Below are 18219 nucleotides of genomic sequence, written 5' to 3' on the forward strand. Positions count from 1 at the left end.
ATGGCTTGGAATTTATATAAACCTTTCAAACATACATGATGAGATAGTGCTAAGTTATAAAAAATTCATAACAATTCTTATCAAGAATATTCAAACACCCAAATTTTTATGAAAGTAAGAAAACATGTTTATATAACGTGTGTTCCAAATGTTATGGACACTGAAGGGATCTTGGAAACTATAAGATATACAGCAAAGACTAAATGGACAAATTGTGTGTGATAACAAAACCATCAAATCAATGTGGTTAAGGTAAATTATTGGTTGTTTTGTTCACTCGCTATGCTCAAAAAACTGTTTTTGGTAAAAATGTTCAAACTATCACAACCTCTCGTTACTACCCATAACGGAATGTATTTTACGTGCATTGTGCATGATATTCCTTCTAGTTTTTAAATGTATTAATAACACATTTTTAAAGACCAGCAATCTGGGATAGGGTTCGAGTTAATTTTTTTTAATGCAATGGATCATTTACTTAATCAAAAGAAAGTAGATTTTCACTGATTTAAAAAATACCATACATCTTATATTAATTTCCTTGTAGGTTCTGTCAAATAACTCACAAAACTCTGTTTTTAGTATTGTTGTTTGAAGGGAATTTTTATTCTACTACTCAAATGGTTAGTAAACCTGACTGATATTTGACTGCAACAGTGTTGGAATCTGATGTTTAGTACACAAGTTTAACAAAACACAAACATGTATATGAAACTCAGTTTCTTGTTTAGTTTAGTCCGTTTTCCTATCAAAATGAAGGTTCCAGCCAAGAGCAATCTGAGCAGTCCAAGGTCAGATGAGCACAACATCAGATAAGGTCATGGTGGAGAAGTCAAGGATAACATTTCAGTGAGTAAACATAATCATTAAATCTAAACTGTATACTGAGTGTAAACTGTGAATATATTCAATGTATCAAATGTTGAAATGCCTTTCAACATACATCTCAAAGTTGGGTAAACATAACATGAGCTAATAAAAATTAACAAACATGGGGGAAAGTAAGACAAGTATCATGTGACCATTTTTTTATCATTGTTACATTCTAGATACTTAAATGAATGTCAAAATGGAACCAAAGTCATGTATATTGATAGTTATAATACTTCTTTAGATACATTGTAACTTGTTCGAATTATTTAACATTTCCCTCAAATAATTTCTGCACTAAAAATTCTAATAATATGATTTAACTTGTGTATATTACTTAGTTTTTTAGATAATGTTTTCCTGACTCCACAAATTTATCACTTTATAAATGTTAAATTCTTTGTGGTCTTTTAGAATTAATACTGATTTATTAAATATAGAAATATATACTGTATTTTTTATAACAACTACTAAGACAAAAATTATAAACAGATCAATTTAAGTTGTTTAGATTTGTCTCATGAAAAGGTGGAATTTTGTAGATTTGTAGTATTAGAATTTAACCCACAACATAATTGGTTATGTTCATTGATGTACAGTGTTAAATCTCCGGTTTCATTTATTTATTTAACTGGTATATCATGGGTTTTTACAAAACATTCAACTTTATGTAAGAGTACATCGCTGTGATATTGATAATTACAAAATAAATTGTACGCAACTATTAACACAAATGTTTGCCCTTACAAATAATCTTTTAATTATGTACAAACTATAATTTTAATGTAACTATGTAAAAAAACTAGTTTTACAAATTTATTGAAAATTAATAAGAATTCTTCCTTTAATGGTGAACTGATATGCCATCTATTTCAAACTGCATATTAACCATGAAACAACACCAAAAGGTTCAACCGAATAAAAATGGGTAAAATCTCCTATATATATATATATATATATATATATATATATATATATTTCTTTTTTATTTCAAACAAGTAAAATATTGTATACCAAAACATGCAACTATGTTGATATTTTGTATAGCCAATTCATAAAGATACAATAAGCTTACTGCTAAATTTAAACCCAAAATATGAAGTTAATTATGGTTTTGCCAATTATGTATACTTCAATTTTAAAACAGAAATTTATGACAAAAATATTGCACATGTAGTAATTTCCATATTATTTTTATTTTCTTAAGTTCTGAATCCAAAGAAATAAAATAAAATGAAATGTTCTTTGATGAAGAATAATAATACTTTTTCAGTTATAACACATATGTAATTTAAGTTTACTATGTATAGTTGTATGAAACCTAGTGAAAATAACATAGCATTATTTCAATACGATAACCTAGTTTTATGAATTATTGCAAGCAGAAAGTAGTTACTGTACTATGGCAGATTGTTTACAAGCTTTCACAATTTATCAAATAAGCCGTTATTGATCAACTGAAAGTAATAACGCGGCTCCTACACTATCTGTGCTATCGAAACTAATCTTTGTAATTAGGGAGACAATGGCATCATCGCAGGCTGATGTCATGTGCTCATTTAATTAAGATATTACACAGTCAGTTTGATGTATCTATTCAATTTGTTGACAACTCCACATTTCACTAAAATACATTAAATATTTTGTTTTTTATCCATATTTTGGTCATATTAATTCTTAAAAAAATACATTACACGTTGAAAAACTATAAGCTTTAGAAAACACAATGGATGTCAAACATTAAAACCACTCACTTTATTCTACCACCATTATGCCATTCACCATTAAATACATTTCCGAAGATATGTACTAACTTTACTTTTAACTTAGAAGAGTGGACACTTGGTACATTGGTCCCTTTTTGTCCAAGGAAGAATTCTATTGATTTCAGGGTCAAAAAGTTAGAGAGCAGTTCATGCTCTGTCTGTTAGTCTGTGCTATTACTCTTCATAGAAAGGTTCTGGAGACTTAAAACTTAGTCCAAGGAAGAACCCTATATATTTTGAGGTCAAAGGGGACACTGTCTGTGTGATAATTTTATTCTTGATAAAAGGTACTAATGACTTGACACATGATAAATACATCACTTTTGGTCCAAGAAAGAACCCTATTGATTTTCAGGTCAAAATATCAAAGGGCAGTTCGCCCGTTTGTTAGATAACTCTTGATAAAAAGATCCTAGAGACTTGAAATTTGGTACATATGCTCCTTTTGGTCCAAGGAAGAACCTGACAATAGATTTTTGAGGAAAAAGGAAAAAGGCTACCTGTAAGCAAATAACACACAGTGTACTCTTTCCACAAATGCAGCTCCAAGTATACTAACTTGATAAGGGTGTGTTAATTCAGCAACCACTCAATTCTCCCATTACTTAACACATTACATGAAATAGATGTTTTCTTTTTGAACAACTCTAGAATTTGGAGAAATTGTTGACTAAGCCTAATTAGTTATCACCGAAGAATAATATTGGACTTAAAACATTTCAAAAAGATAGAAATGTTAGATTACATTTCAATCATGCTTACGTGAGTTATATGTTTAACAAATTATTTTCGAATAAGCATCACATTTTAAAAGGACTAATTCTATTAAATTAAATGAAAAAGACCTTTATTGAGAAAACATTAAGTCCTCTCTACCACCCAATTTCACTGACAAAATTAACTTGACTAAAGGAATAAAACACTTGTCTAATTTAAATTTTAAAAAGAAACACACAAATCATGAGTTCAAAATAAAAATAATTATAGGCTTAGATTACTGATGAACAAAAATTTTAGTACAAGTATACTTGATGATGAAGATCATAAGAAGGTCAAGGCACCACTTTAGCAATGTCAACTGAGCAATTACTAGCATATGGTTGACATGTGCACCGTTTAGAGTCTACATTGCAATAACATAACATCATTCTGGCAGTACATATGCTGTTCCAGTACAACTGAGTTAACATGTTCACTGCCAAAGCTTACAGTATCAGCCTGTTATGAGGCTTATAATATTATTACCTCAATTGCCAAATATATCTCAGACATCTTGGTGTATCTTCTTAGGCGTATTATCAAATTGAAAATTCTGTTTTTGAATGCAAAAAGACGTTTAAAATAAAAACTAAATATGTAAATCTCACAGCCAATAATTCCCCAAACAAATTTTACCTTCTAATCGTGAACAAATAGCTGAGTGAGGTATCAAAATAAAACTATTCTCTATTATAAACATCAAATCCTGTATTTAAATCAAATGAAAAATACTTGACTTTGAACAACAAAAACTAAAAAGTAGGTTATTTTATACCAAGTGCCTTAAAAGTCCCCTCTCCCACAACCCTATTGACTTTCTTATGAACAGAGAGGAAGTGACTTTAGGCTATGTTTATATGACCAACTGAGGAGTTTTTTTATATGTAAAAATTGTTTATTCCCCCTTCTAAAATGGGGTAGTTTGGAGGTAAGGCTACCATGTACTTTCTTAACATAAATAAAGCGTGGATTCGAAATCACATCTCTCATTTTACAAGATTTCAGGTGTGATGAGATGGCAGCGTCTTCGATCCTTATCCTTATTTCATCAAGTTTGGCCATTCTTTATTTATGACAACATAAATGGTTACAAATACATAGACATGTTACGAAACGGCATTGTTCCAGTGATAAATGAGTTCGAACAAGGTGCTTACAAGCCTGTATTTCAACAGGACGGTCCTCCACCACATTACAATGTGTTAATCCGAACATTCTTAGATCAAATGTTTCTGGAAAGATGGATAGGTCGATGTGGTGCTATGGTAAAGTGGCCAGCAGCACTATGTTACCTGAACTTTCACCTCTAGATTTTTTCTTTTGGGAATTTCTCAACAGTTAAGTTTATGACACAAAGGCCGCAAACCTTGATGAATTAAGGATAAGAATCTAAGACACCTACCATCTCATCATACCTGAAATCTTACAAAATGTGAGACGCAGTTTGGAATCCAGGCTTTTTTTGTCAAGAAATACATGGACGCCATTTCAAGCATCTCATCAACTTGAAAATAAAGTGAGATTTCAAAAATGTTACAATTTTATTTCATTACAAAATTATTAAAAAGTAATGGGGTTTCATAGAAAAATTAAAACTTTAATTAACCATAAATTTTGATAGAGTAAAATAAACTTTTTGTCATAGTTCTTCTTATAGTACCCTTAAAATGATATGTCACTGGCTGTTCCTATGAGTTCCTATTTACAAATTTTGACTTACCCACTAACTACACCATTTTCAATACATTAAAAAAACTCCTGTTTGTAATATAAACATCCTCCAAAGTAAATCACTTAATCTCTGTGGTTCATAATAAAGTTAATGGGGGGTTGGGACTTTTAAGACACCCGGTATATGTGAATATAAGCACAGTGCAATTATCTCAACAAAAAATAACAATCCATAATGTGTAATCCATTCACCCTCGCTTAAAAAGCTAATTAGACAAATAAGCTTGTTCTGAAGCTCTGTTTCCGATAAAAATGAATGGAATTACACCTATATCTACTAAGTTAACAAAGAATAGAGAAGAAATTGTAGACAAAGTCTCTACAAAGCGAGTAAGTAATATAAAGCCGAATAATTGACCCAAACATTATCAATATGCAGATAGACCTCGTACTCAAATCACTTCAAAAAGTCAAATGATGCCCTCCTTTTTATCCTGAGAGCACTCTTGGGAAGTGTAATATTGGTTATTTTCTTTAATTCCAAATGTTCAAAATTAATCTCTTGATTGCCATGCCCATATTTACATTATTAAATGCCTGATTATGTAATTTCAGACAGTTGTAATCAAATAAACTACAACAGGTCTGTCTATAGGAGAATAAATGATTTTTTTTAAGGAGAGGCTGATCTTTTTTTAAGCATTACTCTGCTTATACAGTAGTTTGTGCGAGGGACATCACATTTCAACTACTATAAAATTATTACATTACACAGTGATATTTTCTATCAATGACATATTATTATAGATTGTGTTATAGAACTGCAATAGTGTAATGTCAGCCTTATGACCATAGTTTTTGTTTTCAAACTAAAGAAATTTGACAATAATTCTGTCTGATTGCTAATCCACTGTAATGGTTAGTTAAAATACAATTATAGTAATAAAATCATAAATAACTTGTTAACTGCTGAAGAGGACAGATCTATAAAATAAACTTTTTAATCTATCCATAAGCCCGAGATAATATAAGCACAAGACTATAGACCTCATAATCACGAAAAATATTTTAATTTGCTACCTCGAGTATTTGTCCTGCCAAGTGAGTAGTTCATCGGTGAGGGCCGCCATTTCTCCATTTGGAAACTTATCAGCCTCCTTCAGAAAGTTTGTCTCCATCTTGACGATATGATGTTCTCGCTCTAAGAGCCGTTGTTTCAAGTTTTCAATCTCCACATGGAGATGGAGATTCGCAGAATCCCCGCAGTGACGGCACGCACAGCCACATTCCTGTGATGCAAACAAAGGTTAATATGACATCATAATCATCCATCCCTTACTAATAGCTTAAACATGATCATTTTTAAATTGAATTCTAACCCTGGTGGGTTTTCTTATACATCTGTGTGCCTATGCCAGCCCAACTTATACGTAGTTTGGTTTTACTGCAGGACCAACTGTCAAGTAAACTCCCTTACTTAACACAATGACTGCAGTGATCAACCTCTGCTACTATCCCGGCTGTCCAAGATCACTAACACATACATAAATTTTGAAAATTCTTTTTTTGAATGAGGGAAAACCCTTAGTTTAAGTCATGAATGAACCTTTCCACATCCCATACTTATTTATAACCTTTTGCAGAAACCTAAGAGATTTGAAGGCTCCTGTTCTCTTATGTCCTTTAGACTATGGAGATAATCTTCTAATAATTCTTTTCCTGGTTTTGTAAATAGCGGGACAGTTTATCCCCATGTTCGTTCCACTGATTCTTCTGCCTCTTCGCAGGGTCTGTATTCATCAGTCTGGCTTAGACTCATCTTCATCAGATGTTTCCTAAGAGGGCCATTTCTCTTAGCATCTCAAGTACTAATTGTAAATCCTCCATGCTTAGATCCAGGAGTATAGACCATCCTTTTGCATATGGAGAGATAAATATTTTTTATTGCGTCATGAGGCCTTTCTCCAAGTCTTGGATTCTTTCTTCTCAAACATTTACTGTTGGAGAAATCTACTCCACAGCCCAGCGCTGACTCTACCAAAAGGCTTTCAGAGCCAATCTTGGCAAGAGCATCTACTGTTTCATTTTCCAGGAAGCATTTATGATCAGTACCCATCCGAAGACAACTTTATTCCTCTTTGCCAGTTCCATTAATACATTCTTGCATTCCCAAACTGCCTTTGAATCAAAGGAAAAGGTGTCAAGTGCCTTTAATGCTACCTGACTGTATTAGATATTCTCCACCTTTAGGTCTCCATATTCGAATTTTGCATTAACCTCAAACAGCAGTTACACGATATTCTGGTTATATAGCACTGCCCTTGGAAGACTAAAATAAGCTATCACCTGCAGATAACAATAACAATCACAGATAAAAAGATTTAAACACACAAATAGTTAACAAAAAAATAGTATTTTCTTTCAATATTTAAAAAAGTTATGTGAGATCATCACTCACATACATTTTATTATACAGTATAACTTTATTTTCTTCTGGCAGGCAAGTACAATAGGCTGCGAGTTTCAAAATAATGAATTGCAGCTTTGTCAGTTAATGTCACTGATATCATATGATTGCATTAGCAGAGAGGCTAAAAAATCACTAAAGACTATAGATAAACTGCTCGCAAAGAAACCTGTGCAGAAGCAAATTTCTGAGCAGTACCGCGCAGGAGGGCCCCCCCTTCGGCGGGGGGTTGTGGTGGGGAGTGAGACCAGTACCTTCTTGTGTCTGTTTATCAGCTGTGTGGATCAGGTCTTGCTTGCAAATTTTTGTTTACACTACAGCTACTTTATTTGCTCTATAACTATATTATATTTTTGTGTGTAAGCATATACTAGTGTCACATTCTAAGCGTAAAATATTAATTGAACAGATTCATGTAGCCATAGACGTATCCAGAGAGCTTGTATTTTGTTGTGAGGTTAGCCACGCAGTGGCAGTGGCCAATAGAGATGAGTTGTTCAGTCTTGACCCGTTCAATTCGAACGGGTCAGTCAAGTGAACGAGTGATCTGGATCAAAGTGTTTCAAAAGCCCCGTTCACCTTAAACGTTTCGTTCACTTTTACCTGCCAACTGAATAAATTTGATATTTTTTCAAATGAGATAAATTATTTTTAATGGTCGTTAAAACTAACAATATTATAATTAAGTTCATTTTAAAACCGCTAACCATGAAAAATAGCTTAACATCATATGGAACTTACTAAAACTATAGAGTGACATTCGTTGTTACTCTAGTTTCCCAAAATTGTTCAGTGGTTCCTTTCGTTCACTGCTAACCGATTAAGAATAAAACCGTAATCGTATAACTCAACGAGGACAGTAGGGAGTCTGGGTATTATGAAAAGTGGTGGGAAATTAATCGGTTGGATATAAAATATATTGTTATATATAAAAATCAATTATTTTCAAACAAGCAATGTGGCCGTTTAATTTTATTAAATCCGTTTTTCATTTAAACTGTAATTTATTTTAAATATTTGCAAGGGAATAACCTTACTTATGATAAATCAATCAACCAAGTCCATTGATTATAAATTAAGTATTAACATTTAAAATATTTAGTAATGTATCTGGTAACTTACAATTACATGTTCTTAATCAGTTTTAATAGATATATATTTACATTTCCTAGATTCCTGAAACAATACATTTATTGTTATATATATATATATATATATATATATATATATATATATATCCATTCACTGTACGTTATGCTGTTTCTTCCTCTGTTCGAACACTTTGTACAAGCGGATCCTTTCGTTCACTCGGTCATTATATTCAGTCGTTCATTTGTTCATGATGTTCAGTCAACATGATGACCGGTATAATACGCTCTAGTGGGAAGGCTCAATAACTCTTTACTGACCAGTTCAACTGAATGAATCACAGCAGTGAACGAGACCGACCGAGCCGGGTTAATCAGATGATCCAATACAGCGAATAACGAGCAGTGGTGGGGGTACTGAGAGAGGGAAGCATCAAAGCGTCGGAGGGGTATTTACCCCACCCTGCGTGAACTCAAATCACCTAGGGTCTTTTTGTAAACGGTTTGCCTATAGGAAAATTTCACTTCACTTATACATAGACAAGATGAGTTCTATGATGGTGCATGTCGAACCATGGAATTTGGCTGAGCATTATTGAAGCCTATCATTCAGGAGATGGACACAATTCGCCTTTTGCTGCCAGGGGATGTAAAGATTTATTTTCTGTATGATTTGTATGTATACCTAGATATCTGTCCACAGGATATGTCAAGGATGAAATGAGCTATAGATTTAAAAGTTTGCAAACAACCTCACCGAAGCTTGTTGGATAGTGTGATGTAATCCTGGCTAGTAGTAATCAAGAAGCCAAGAGTTAATTTGAATAGTAGCACAACTGGTTCTTCTTAGAATCAATACATTTTTCTTATAATGAGGAATTAATGAGAATCTTATAATGGCAAATTATAAGCCACCCTAATCTTGATCAAGGTTTAAATGGGACAGTATTGAAATGGTTAAGAATATGAAACAACAATTATTTTCCCAGATAAAGGGTAGCTCTCACCCCTCCCTCCCTCTTCTAGATAAGTCTCCTATCTTATTATACCCTTAAGAGGTATGTTTATGTAAGCTGTATAAACCATATTGACTTTCAGATTTTAAAAACTGTCAATCATTACTATCCACAGTCTAGTTATTCACGCTCTAACAATCATGGAATTATATTTTGATCAATTTCCAAGATGGGTGCATTTATATAAGTAAATTTTGTACAGTCACAATTTTCAGAGCTCCTATCAGAAAATATCCAACACTTTCCATTCACTCTCTTGTTAGTGGTACTAGCCAGATCTGTCACGAAAAATAATAATATAAGTGGCTTCACCAGATACCGAGCTGGATGTAGCCTATGTGCTTTTTAACAACTAGTGAATTGAAATAGGCTATTGGAAAACTATTTAATAAATTACCAAAAGGAGATGGATTGTAAATATAAATAGGTTTAAACGAGTTGAAAGCAAATGGCTTAAAGAAAAGCATTTTACTCTGTGAATGAATATTTGGCCTGTGATATTAGTTCCTTAAGTTTATAATTTTGTCTAGTCAAGTTTTAAGTTTTAACTTTTGTTTTATAGTTTGGAGATTGTATGTTTTAAACCACCTGACTTACATAATTTAAATATTTATATTGTTACATTTTTTCATTGGGTTTTTAATTGTATATCTTATTTGTGTTTCTTGTTCAGTCTGTGTTTTTTTACATATTTTACCCTACAATGCTTTCTTATTTCTTAAATAATTTTATACAACAACCACTCTCTATTTATACAGTTATTAGTTTTGTAAGTTCTTATGTCTTTTTGCAACATTCCTGTTAATTTTAAAATAAGTCTCCAATTCTAAAATTGTTAATTTTTTAAGTATTACTGCCCAATATTTTGACGAAGTCTATTGTAACTTATTATGTTGCTTAATGACTAATAAAGACATCTTGAATCTTGGTTAACTCTCCAATCATTTCTAAATAATGGCTGCAAAGAACTTATAATACATTATCAACGCTGGTTTTGTTTAGATTTAATTTTACAGATTTTCTCTGTTTGTTGTAAAGTATTTCCAACTAGGTCGATGGACGGACAGCTATTTAATGATTTAGAAAGCTTACAGCTTTTTGTGCTGTAATGTGAATTGCATGTTTATACTAAATTTGTGGTAACTGTGAATTTAACGCTTAACGGCCAAAGTGGTAAAAGAGTTTTGTGACCATCCCCCTATGTATGTGTACCTTTGCTACCATCCTCCTGAACAAAATATTATAAGTTTTCAAGGGTTGACAATGACAAATAACAAGTTTGTTGGTTTCTTTACAAGTTTATAGAACATTAAAAGTATAACAACTTTTATAGTGCAGAGTAATATTTCATTGTTCTACTTCTGGCAAAATAAAAGAAAAACATCCTCGAGACAGTACCTAAATTCGAGCTCAGATCACGTGAGCGCCTCAGTTATTCCAATGTGATCTGAGTTTGGAAAAGTGGCATATCTGGAGGCCAACTGGCCTATAAAAGAAACAATAACAATATTAAAATTAAATAAAAAATAACAAATATAACCCAAGAAAAGAAAGAAAAATCTGATATAAATAAAAAGAATTAAAGAAAAAAATAATGGTAAACTTACAGAATATCTAATGAGGAGGAGGATATAGATGACAATGGATGCCACTTTTTTTACGGGATACAAAAGAAAAGAAATATAAAATTCCATGTCTAACTAAATATGGCACAATATCTTTTCATTCTAACACAACCAAACAGAGTACCCAATACACATTTTGGACAAAATTTCAGAACGTATTATTTTATTATGCAACTATGGATCGGGACCCGCCTGAGAATTCTTCCTGGGAATGAAAACAGACTATTTTAAGAAATTAATAAAAGTTATTTGAGGATCATTATAGCTAAAGTGGCTAAAGTAAAGTGCAATCTTTATTTGTTGTATTTATCTTAAAAAAATATTGTAAAATTAATGTAATTTTTTGTTTAATAAATTGATTCAGGGAACAAGGTTAAAAGATGAAATTGAAAACCTTATAGTTATTTTAATCCTTGTATGACATCGGAAAGAAGTAAGTTTAAAGGAAGTAGTCAAGGAACTAGGTTAGGAGTAGTGGTTATTGTGAAAGTAACGGCCAGAGCAGCAAAATACAAGTTTTGCTTTAATAACTTATTGGAATCATCCTACTGAACAAAAAAAAAACATAAAGATTTCATGGGGTGGAAATGAGAAAATAACGAAGTTGTAGAACATAAATATATGGAACTACTTTTCACGTGCAGAGTAATATTCCATGTTGTACATCCGCCGTTGGTCGTCACGTGACCCTTTGTGACCGTGATTCAATCTTGTGATGACGTCATTGGATGCGTCACAATCTTTGGAAACGTAAATGAAAAATAATACTGAAATGAGCAGAATTTTGACCCAAATGAAGGATGTTTTTCTTAATTTCGAGCTACAAATTAGTTAGTTAACGGGTTAAGACAAGTGCCTCCGCCATCAGCGCGGGCTGCGGCAACGGTGCTGCCCTGCGCTGTTGTTAAATAAAAGAAAAATATCCCTCGAGATAGTACCTATCAGTAAAGTATCAAATTCTAGAGGAGCTGATAAGAAACATAAATTGAAAAAGTAATGCAAAGAAATTTATGTAAAGTGTAAAAAACTTAATAATCATGTAAAAACCCAATATTACTATATAATGGACAGCAATTGAGAACACTTACCACATTAAAAGGAAATAATCTCGTTTCGGTCAAAATGTAAACTCCTAACATGCCCAACAAAACATTACGACACACATAATTCACTACGATTCATCGAACTAGTGGATGGTTGATCCATGATTGACACGCACTCACTCGATCCGAACTACAGTACTCAAATATCTTGTGAAGCACTGGACCACAGCCCCAGAGCGTTCAGATAACAGATACGATAACATTGTACACAGATTTCGAGACACAGCACACAAACAGAACATTAAAATTAAAACGTTAAAACAACTATTTATGAATATACCCCCTAAAACCATATTATTTGTCATTTGCACCCCAAACGCTTAAACTTTTTTCAAAGAACTTAGAACGTTATAAAACGATGTAGTTGAGTAACAGAACTAACATTCCATCAATCAACAAGCATTTCCAGGTATTGTGATCGGTATTGTTGTCGCTGTTATCTTATCTTTCTCGGACAATCTCGATTACGGCAGGCCGTGCGGTATCACATGATTATTTAAGTTTTTTGCACGGTACATAATTGCCTTTTCCATTACAATTCAATTTATATTTATGATCAGCCCCTCTAGAATTTGATATTTTACTGATAGGTACTATCTCGAGGGATGTTTTTCTTTCGTCGACATCAGCGCGGGCTTCGGCAGCACCTTCGGCCGCGCGGCATCACATGATTATTTAAATTTTTTGCACGGTACATAATTGCCTTTCCATTACAATTCAATTTATATTTCTGATCAGCCCCTCTAGAATTTGATATTTTACTGATAGGTTCTATCTCGAGGGATGTTTTTCTTTCGTTGACATCAGCGCGGGGCAGTGCTGCCGAAGCCCACGCTAATGGCCGGAGGCACTCGCATTTTGGGTGGCGGAGTGTGATCAAGAATAAAAACAAGTTTTAAGTGTTTTTTCAATAAAGAGTTTAGTAATGTTTGTTTTTGTTGAATTTTTGTGTGTTTGGAGAAATGTAGAGGTAACTTAAAACACGGAAGTACAACAAAGCGACGAACCAGCTGAACGGGCGGCGAGACTCTGCAATCACGTTATCTACTAGACCGCTCGACTTTGACCTCTGTCTGAGGATGGGGAGGGGTTTGCGATAAGACAATTCCTGTTTTATATTGACGAAATATTGTTCTACGCTAATCTAGTAATCAGTAGAAGCAAAATGTCAAATAACGATTCATGTCTGGGTGTGGTCGGTATAATCCCAAAGTACCGATATTACTTAAATTCATAACCACTGATATAATCAATCGATACTGATTAATTAATTATTTTGAACAAATAACAAAAATAATCTATACAACAGCTGTAAACACTTTCAAATAGTACACGTAAGGTGATATTTCAATTTTACATATAAGTAACAATTGATTATTAAAAATGGCAGTCAATTTTAGAAAACTACACGACATTGCTTTGAAAGATGATAAGACATGTTTTACATGGCTTCAACATGTTGGACTCGTACCGAAAAATCCATTATGTGAAATTTGTGGGAAAGAAACAACTGTAACTGTGAGAGGAGCAAATATGGTCGTCTTCAGTTTTCCTAATTTTGCTTATAATTTGTTTCACCACTGTAAATATTAAATCCATATTTTAATTTAAAACATGATTGTTATTGAGGACTATTATAGATACTTTTATATCGATTGATAGTCTAGGATTTGAGATGCAAATATTAGGTATCGATGATTAACTTACATTGTTCGATATAAAAAACCGGGTCCGCTTATCGTACCCTACCCGAGTCCTCTCTGACAATGACATGATTTAACCATCAAGTTGAGATCTTCTCCTGATTAGACCCGTCCTTGTCTCAAGCCAAGAGAATTTATGGAACACTATGGATAGGCATGTGCTTGACAAAATCGAAGCCATGAAACAAGAGAAAAGTTAAATTATGATTATCACTCAGATCTGGAGGAAATTAATAGATCCTATGAAAAATGTCAACAGGTACTAAAAAGGCCGAGGCTGGCCAGATTGATTATACTAAATATATTGTAGAATTAGTTTATCACATTTTCAATATAACCTACTACTACATTTTTTGCCTCTTATAAACCAAAATTTGGAATTTTAAACCTTGTCACTATAATTTTTGACAACAGTGTAGCTTAGCCTACTTTAGGCCTTTTAATAGTCTCATGTATCAAATTAACAAATAAACCTTCTCCAACTTACCCTTGGAATGATAGAAATATGGGATAAATAATTTACAGTTGGCTAGAAATATTTAAAATAAAGCTTACTTACCTCACAATTCCCAAGTATTGTAGACATTGTAAAGTCTTGACAGAAAATTGGTTACACCCTTTATACTGGCAAGCAGGTGTGTTTAACTCAAAACTAGCATAAAGTTCATATGTGCTTTGATTTCAACTAAGTATAACGTTCTTCATACGCTGACTGACACGTTTCAATATTGACGCGTCAAATCGAGGTGGGAATCCCTAGGCTGATAATTACGAGATTCCTTCATAACAGTTTATAGGTTAAAACTGAAAAGATCGATCATCTGTTGCCAAGTCCAGAGTTGCTCACTAGGTATCTTCCATAATATCACCCTGACACTGATAACTCGGCAAAGACTTATATTTTGCAATGAATATAAAATGCTCCTGATTATGTACAGATGACACAAAATTGTGACGTGTCAGCATTTAAATCCTGGAACCAAGATCTACCTTCAGGCCAATTATTATCGGATTATTAAGTTCAGGGACAATGTTAAATGACAAACAAGGATAAGGTATTCTGCTCCTGTCTGTCTGTGTGGTCAGCAATTCCGCATTTTTCAAGGAAATTCCCGACAGTGATGCAAGGTGAAACTAATAGAAATGCAATACAAAATATACCACTGGAGTTAGTCATATAGTTTACTTTGGGATGTATTTATGCTGCTACTCTTTATTAATAATCAGTTTAATCTAATTACAGAAACTCTCACATAAATATCACTCCAATTATGCAAGAAAAACCTAAGAAAATATTCTTCATAACATACACAAATGATATAAATATATGTCTGATATGAATTTTCAGACTGAATATAAATCATTACGAAAAACAGATGTTTATAGAAAAACAACAAATAAATTGTTTGATACAGCTCAAAGAGATTTCTTAATTTGTGAGGAAGGCCAATGGTACAAACAAGTTCAACCGAATTTAACCATGATGTCGTGGATATAAATGAGTACTTAAAAAAGACACTTTTTAATTATGATGTGCAGGTTGAGATTTGGACACTTTTGCAGTTACCTCATATGAAGCTATTGGATAGTCCTAATAGTAAAAAATGCAGGAGTGGGATTGAAGAATCAATTGACCATATCTTCATCATTGTATTGGTTATAACACGGAACGTAAAATTATGTTTGAAAACCTGATCCCTTCCTCAAACGGACCATTATCATCTTAGGGAATACATCTTAAAATTTCTATTAGACACACAAATAAATATATGAAACGACACACAAATAAATATATGAAACGATAAATATATCATATATTATATATAAATTGAAATAGCCTGAAAATAAAATGGTACTTTGGGATTATACCGACCACACCCAGACATGAATCGTTATTTCATATTTCGTTTCTACTGATTACTAGATTAGCGTAGAACAATATTTCGTCCATATAAAACAGGAATTGTCTTATCGCAAACCCCTCCCCATCCTCAGACAGAGGTCAAAGTCGAGCGTCTAGTAGATAACGTGATTGCAGAGTCTCGCCGCCCGTTCAGCTGGTGCATCGCTTTGTTGTACTTCCGTGTTTTACCTCTACATTTCTCCAAACACAAAATTTCAACAAAAACAAACATTTACCAAACTAAACTCTTTATTAAAAAAACACTAAAAACTTGTTTTTATTCTTGATCACATTCCGCCACCCAAAATGCGAGTGCCTCCGGCCATCAGCGCGGGCATTGACAGCACCTTCGGTGCTGCCCCGCGCTGATGTCGACGAAAGAAAAAACATCCCTCGAGATAGTACCTATCAGTAAAATATCAAATTCTAGAGGGGCTAATCAGAAATATAAATTGAATTGTAATGGAAAGGCAATTATGTACCGTGCAAATCACGTGATGCCGCGCGGCCTGCCGTAATCAGGATTCTCGAGAAAGATAAGATAACAGCGATCACAATACCTGGAAATGCTTGTAAGTTTGTAATTTTGTAATTGAAGAGTTGTTTTTTCGTTCTATCATGTTTGTTTCTATAAATTTCTATTTTTGTGTTCTTCATACTAGTGTGGTCGGTATAATCCCAAAGTACCAATAAAATTATTCTTAACAAATAGTTTATGAGCGTAAGGTTAAGTGGTCTAACAACTAACTAAAATCAATAATTACTTTTGTGTAATACAAGTTTTGCAGCTTCATGTTATCAATATCAAGCAAAATGATAATCTGAAATGTTCGTATGGTACTCTCTCAAGGATAATCTATAATAAATTCATAAGATGCACCAGAGTATTCAATAAATTATGATTTTTTGCTAGATCTTTCAAGTCTGTATTTAGTGTCATTGATGTGCCTGTACCAACATTTGACCTAGAATGGAATACCTCGGTGTTCAAAAGAAAACTTGATACCATAATCCACAGAAGAGCTCTGTCTCGATAATTTAAACCACCAATATATTATGTAAACTGTATGGCGAGACATGAGTTCAATAAATGATTGGAGGGTTACGCTCTCCTGGTCCTGCCTATCAAACATCAACACTACATTGCCCAGCTACATTCCGTCGTTCTTCTTCCAGAGACGTTTTAATGTCGTTACACCTAGCGACCAGCGGGTCTCAATACACATCAGTAAAAGTGCTTTATTTAAAACCATGAAGTAATTCCCAAGTAAAACGCAACATTGCATCCTGTAAATATGTAACAGTGGCGACAAAGTTTAAGTTTAAGTTGCATTTTACTGCTATAAGTACGAATACAAAATGTCAGGTATTATCTTAGTTTTTTGAGACAGAAAATAAGAACTGATCCTCATAATGGTATGTAATTTTCGTAGCAAACCAAATGGTCTTTTTAATAATCTAGTTTTATGTATGTCCCCGGTAAGAAAAATCTCTTCCAAAAATACATGTAGTGGCCTCCCGATATACCGGGTTCTCACTCTGTTACCAAGCTTTGGCATTTGTAGTGTTGTAATTTTGTTGTGTCAATTGTATAACAAATTATTATTACAAAATTCTAAATATTGGTACTGTTATGGTAAATAAGTATGAAGCCTTACTTATGAATCCTTCTGAGCTCTAATAAAATGTATAGGTTACTATTTTTATGTTGTAATTTAGTTTGCGTATTTTTACCAGTTTCCACAAATATATTACATATATGCGTTCTGTTTTAAATTAAGGGGACTGTTACCCAAAAAAATTAATAAAATAATAAATGTTTTTTTTATTTTTCCTTATTTTCTTTTGGAATGTACTGATTTCATTGCAGTAATTAGTTTTTTCCTATGATTACTATAAGTTGGTAAAAAAATATATTATTGAAACCCTTGCATGTCATTTTTCGACACTAACTGAACATCAGTCATGTTCCACTAGCTAACACTTTCATATATTTCATTGTTTTGCTGTATTTAACTTTTTATGTTGGCTATACTGTCTAGCATCTTTATTTCAGGTTACTATTATTGTTACTACTGTCAAAAGAGGATGGGAAAGCGGCTTTAAAAATTAAAATCTGTCTCGGGTAAAGTAAAACTTGAGGATGGTAAGGGATTAGGTGGGCAGGGTAGGCTAAGTGAGCCTAATATTCAAAAACTGCAGACCTATTATGGCCTGGCTTTAAGGCGAAATGTGCAGAGTGTTGAAG

General features: G+C 33.0%; 1 protein-coding gene across 1 annotated transcript in view; it reads right to left on the reverse strand.

Annotated features, from left to right (window-relative positions):
* Positions 1 to 15153, reverse strand: part of LOC124364677 — a 40553-nt gene extending 25400 nt beyond the window's left edge. Inside the window, exons 1-2 of the mRNA XM_046820339.1 lie at positions 14628 to 15153; positions 6147 to 6355 (exon numbers count right to left, since the gene is read on the reverse strand). Of these exons, the coding sequence (XP_046676295.1) occupies positions 6147 to 6355; positions 14628 to 14654 (236 nt within the window). The 5' untranslated portion in view covers positions 14655 to 15153. The remainder of the gene's footprint in view (positions 1 to 6146; positions 6356 to 14627) is intronic.
* Positions 15154 to 18219: the final 3066 nt, after the last annotated feature.

The sequence above is a fragment of the Homalodisca vitripennis genome, chromosome 6 (genome assembly GCF_021130785.1).
Source record: "Homalodisca vitripennis isolate AUS2020 chromosome 6, UT_GWSS_2.1, whole genome shotgun sequence".
Classification (NCBI taxonomy): domain Eukaryota; kingdom Metazoa; phylum Arthropoda; class Insecta; order Hemiptera; family Cicadellidae; genus Homalodisca; species Homalodisca vitripennis.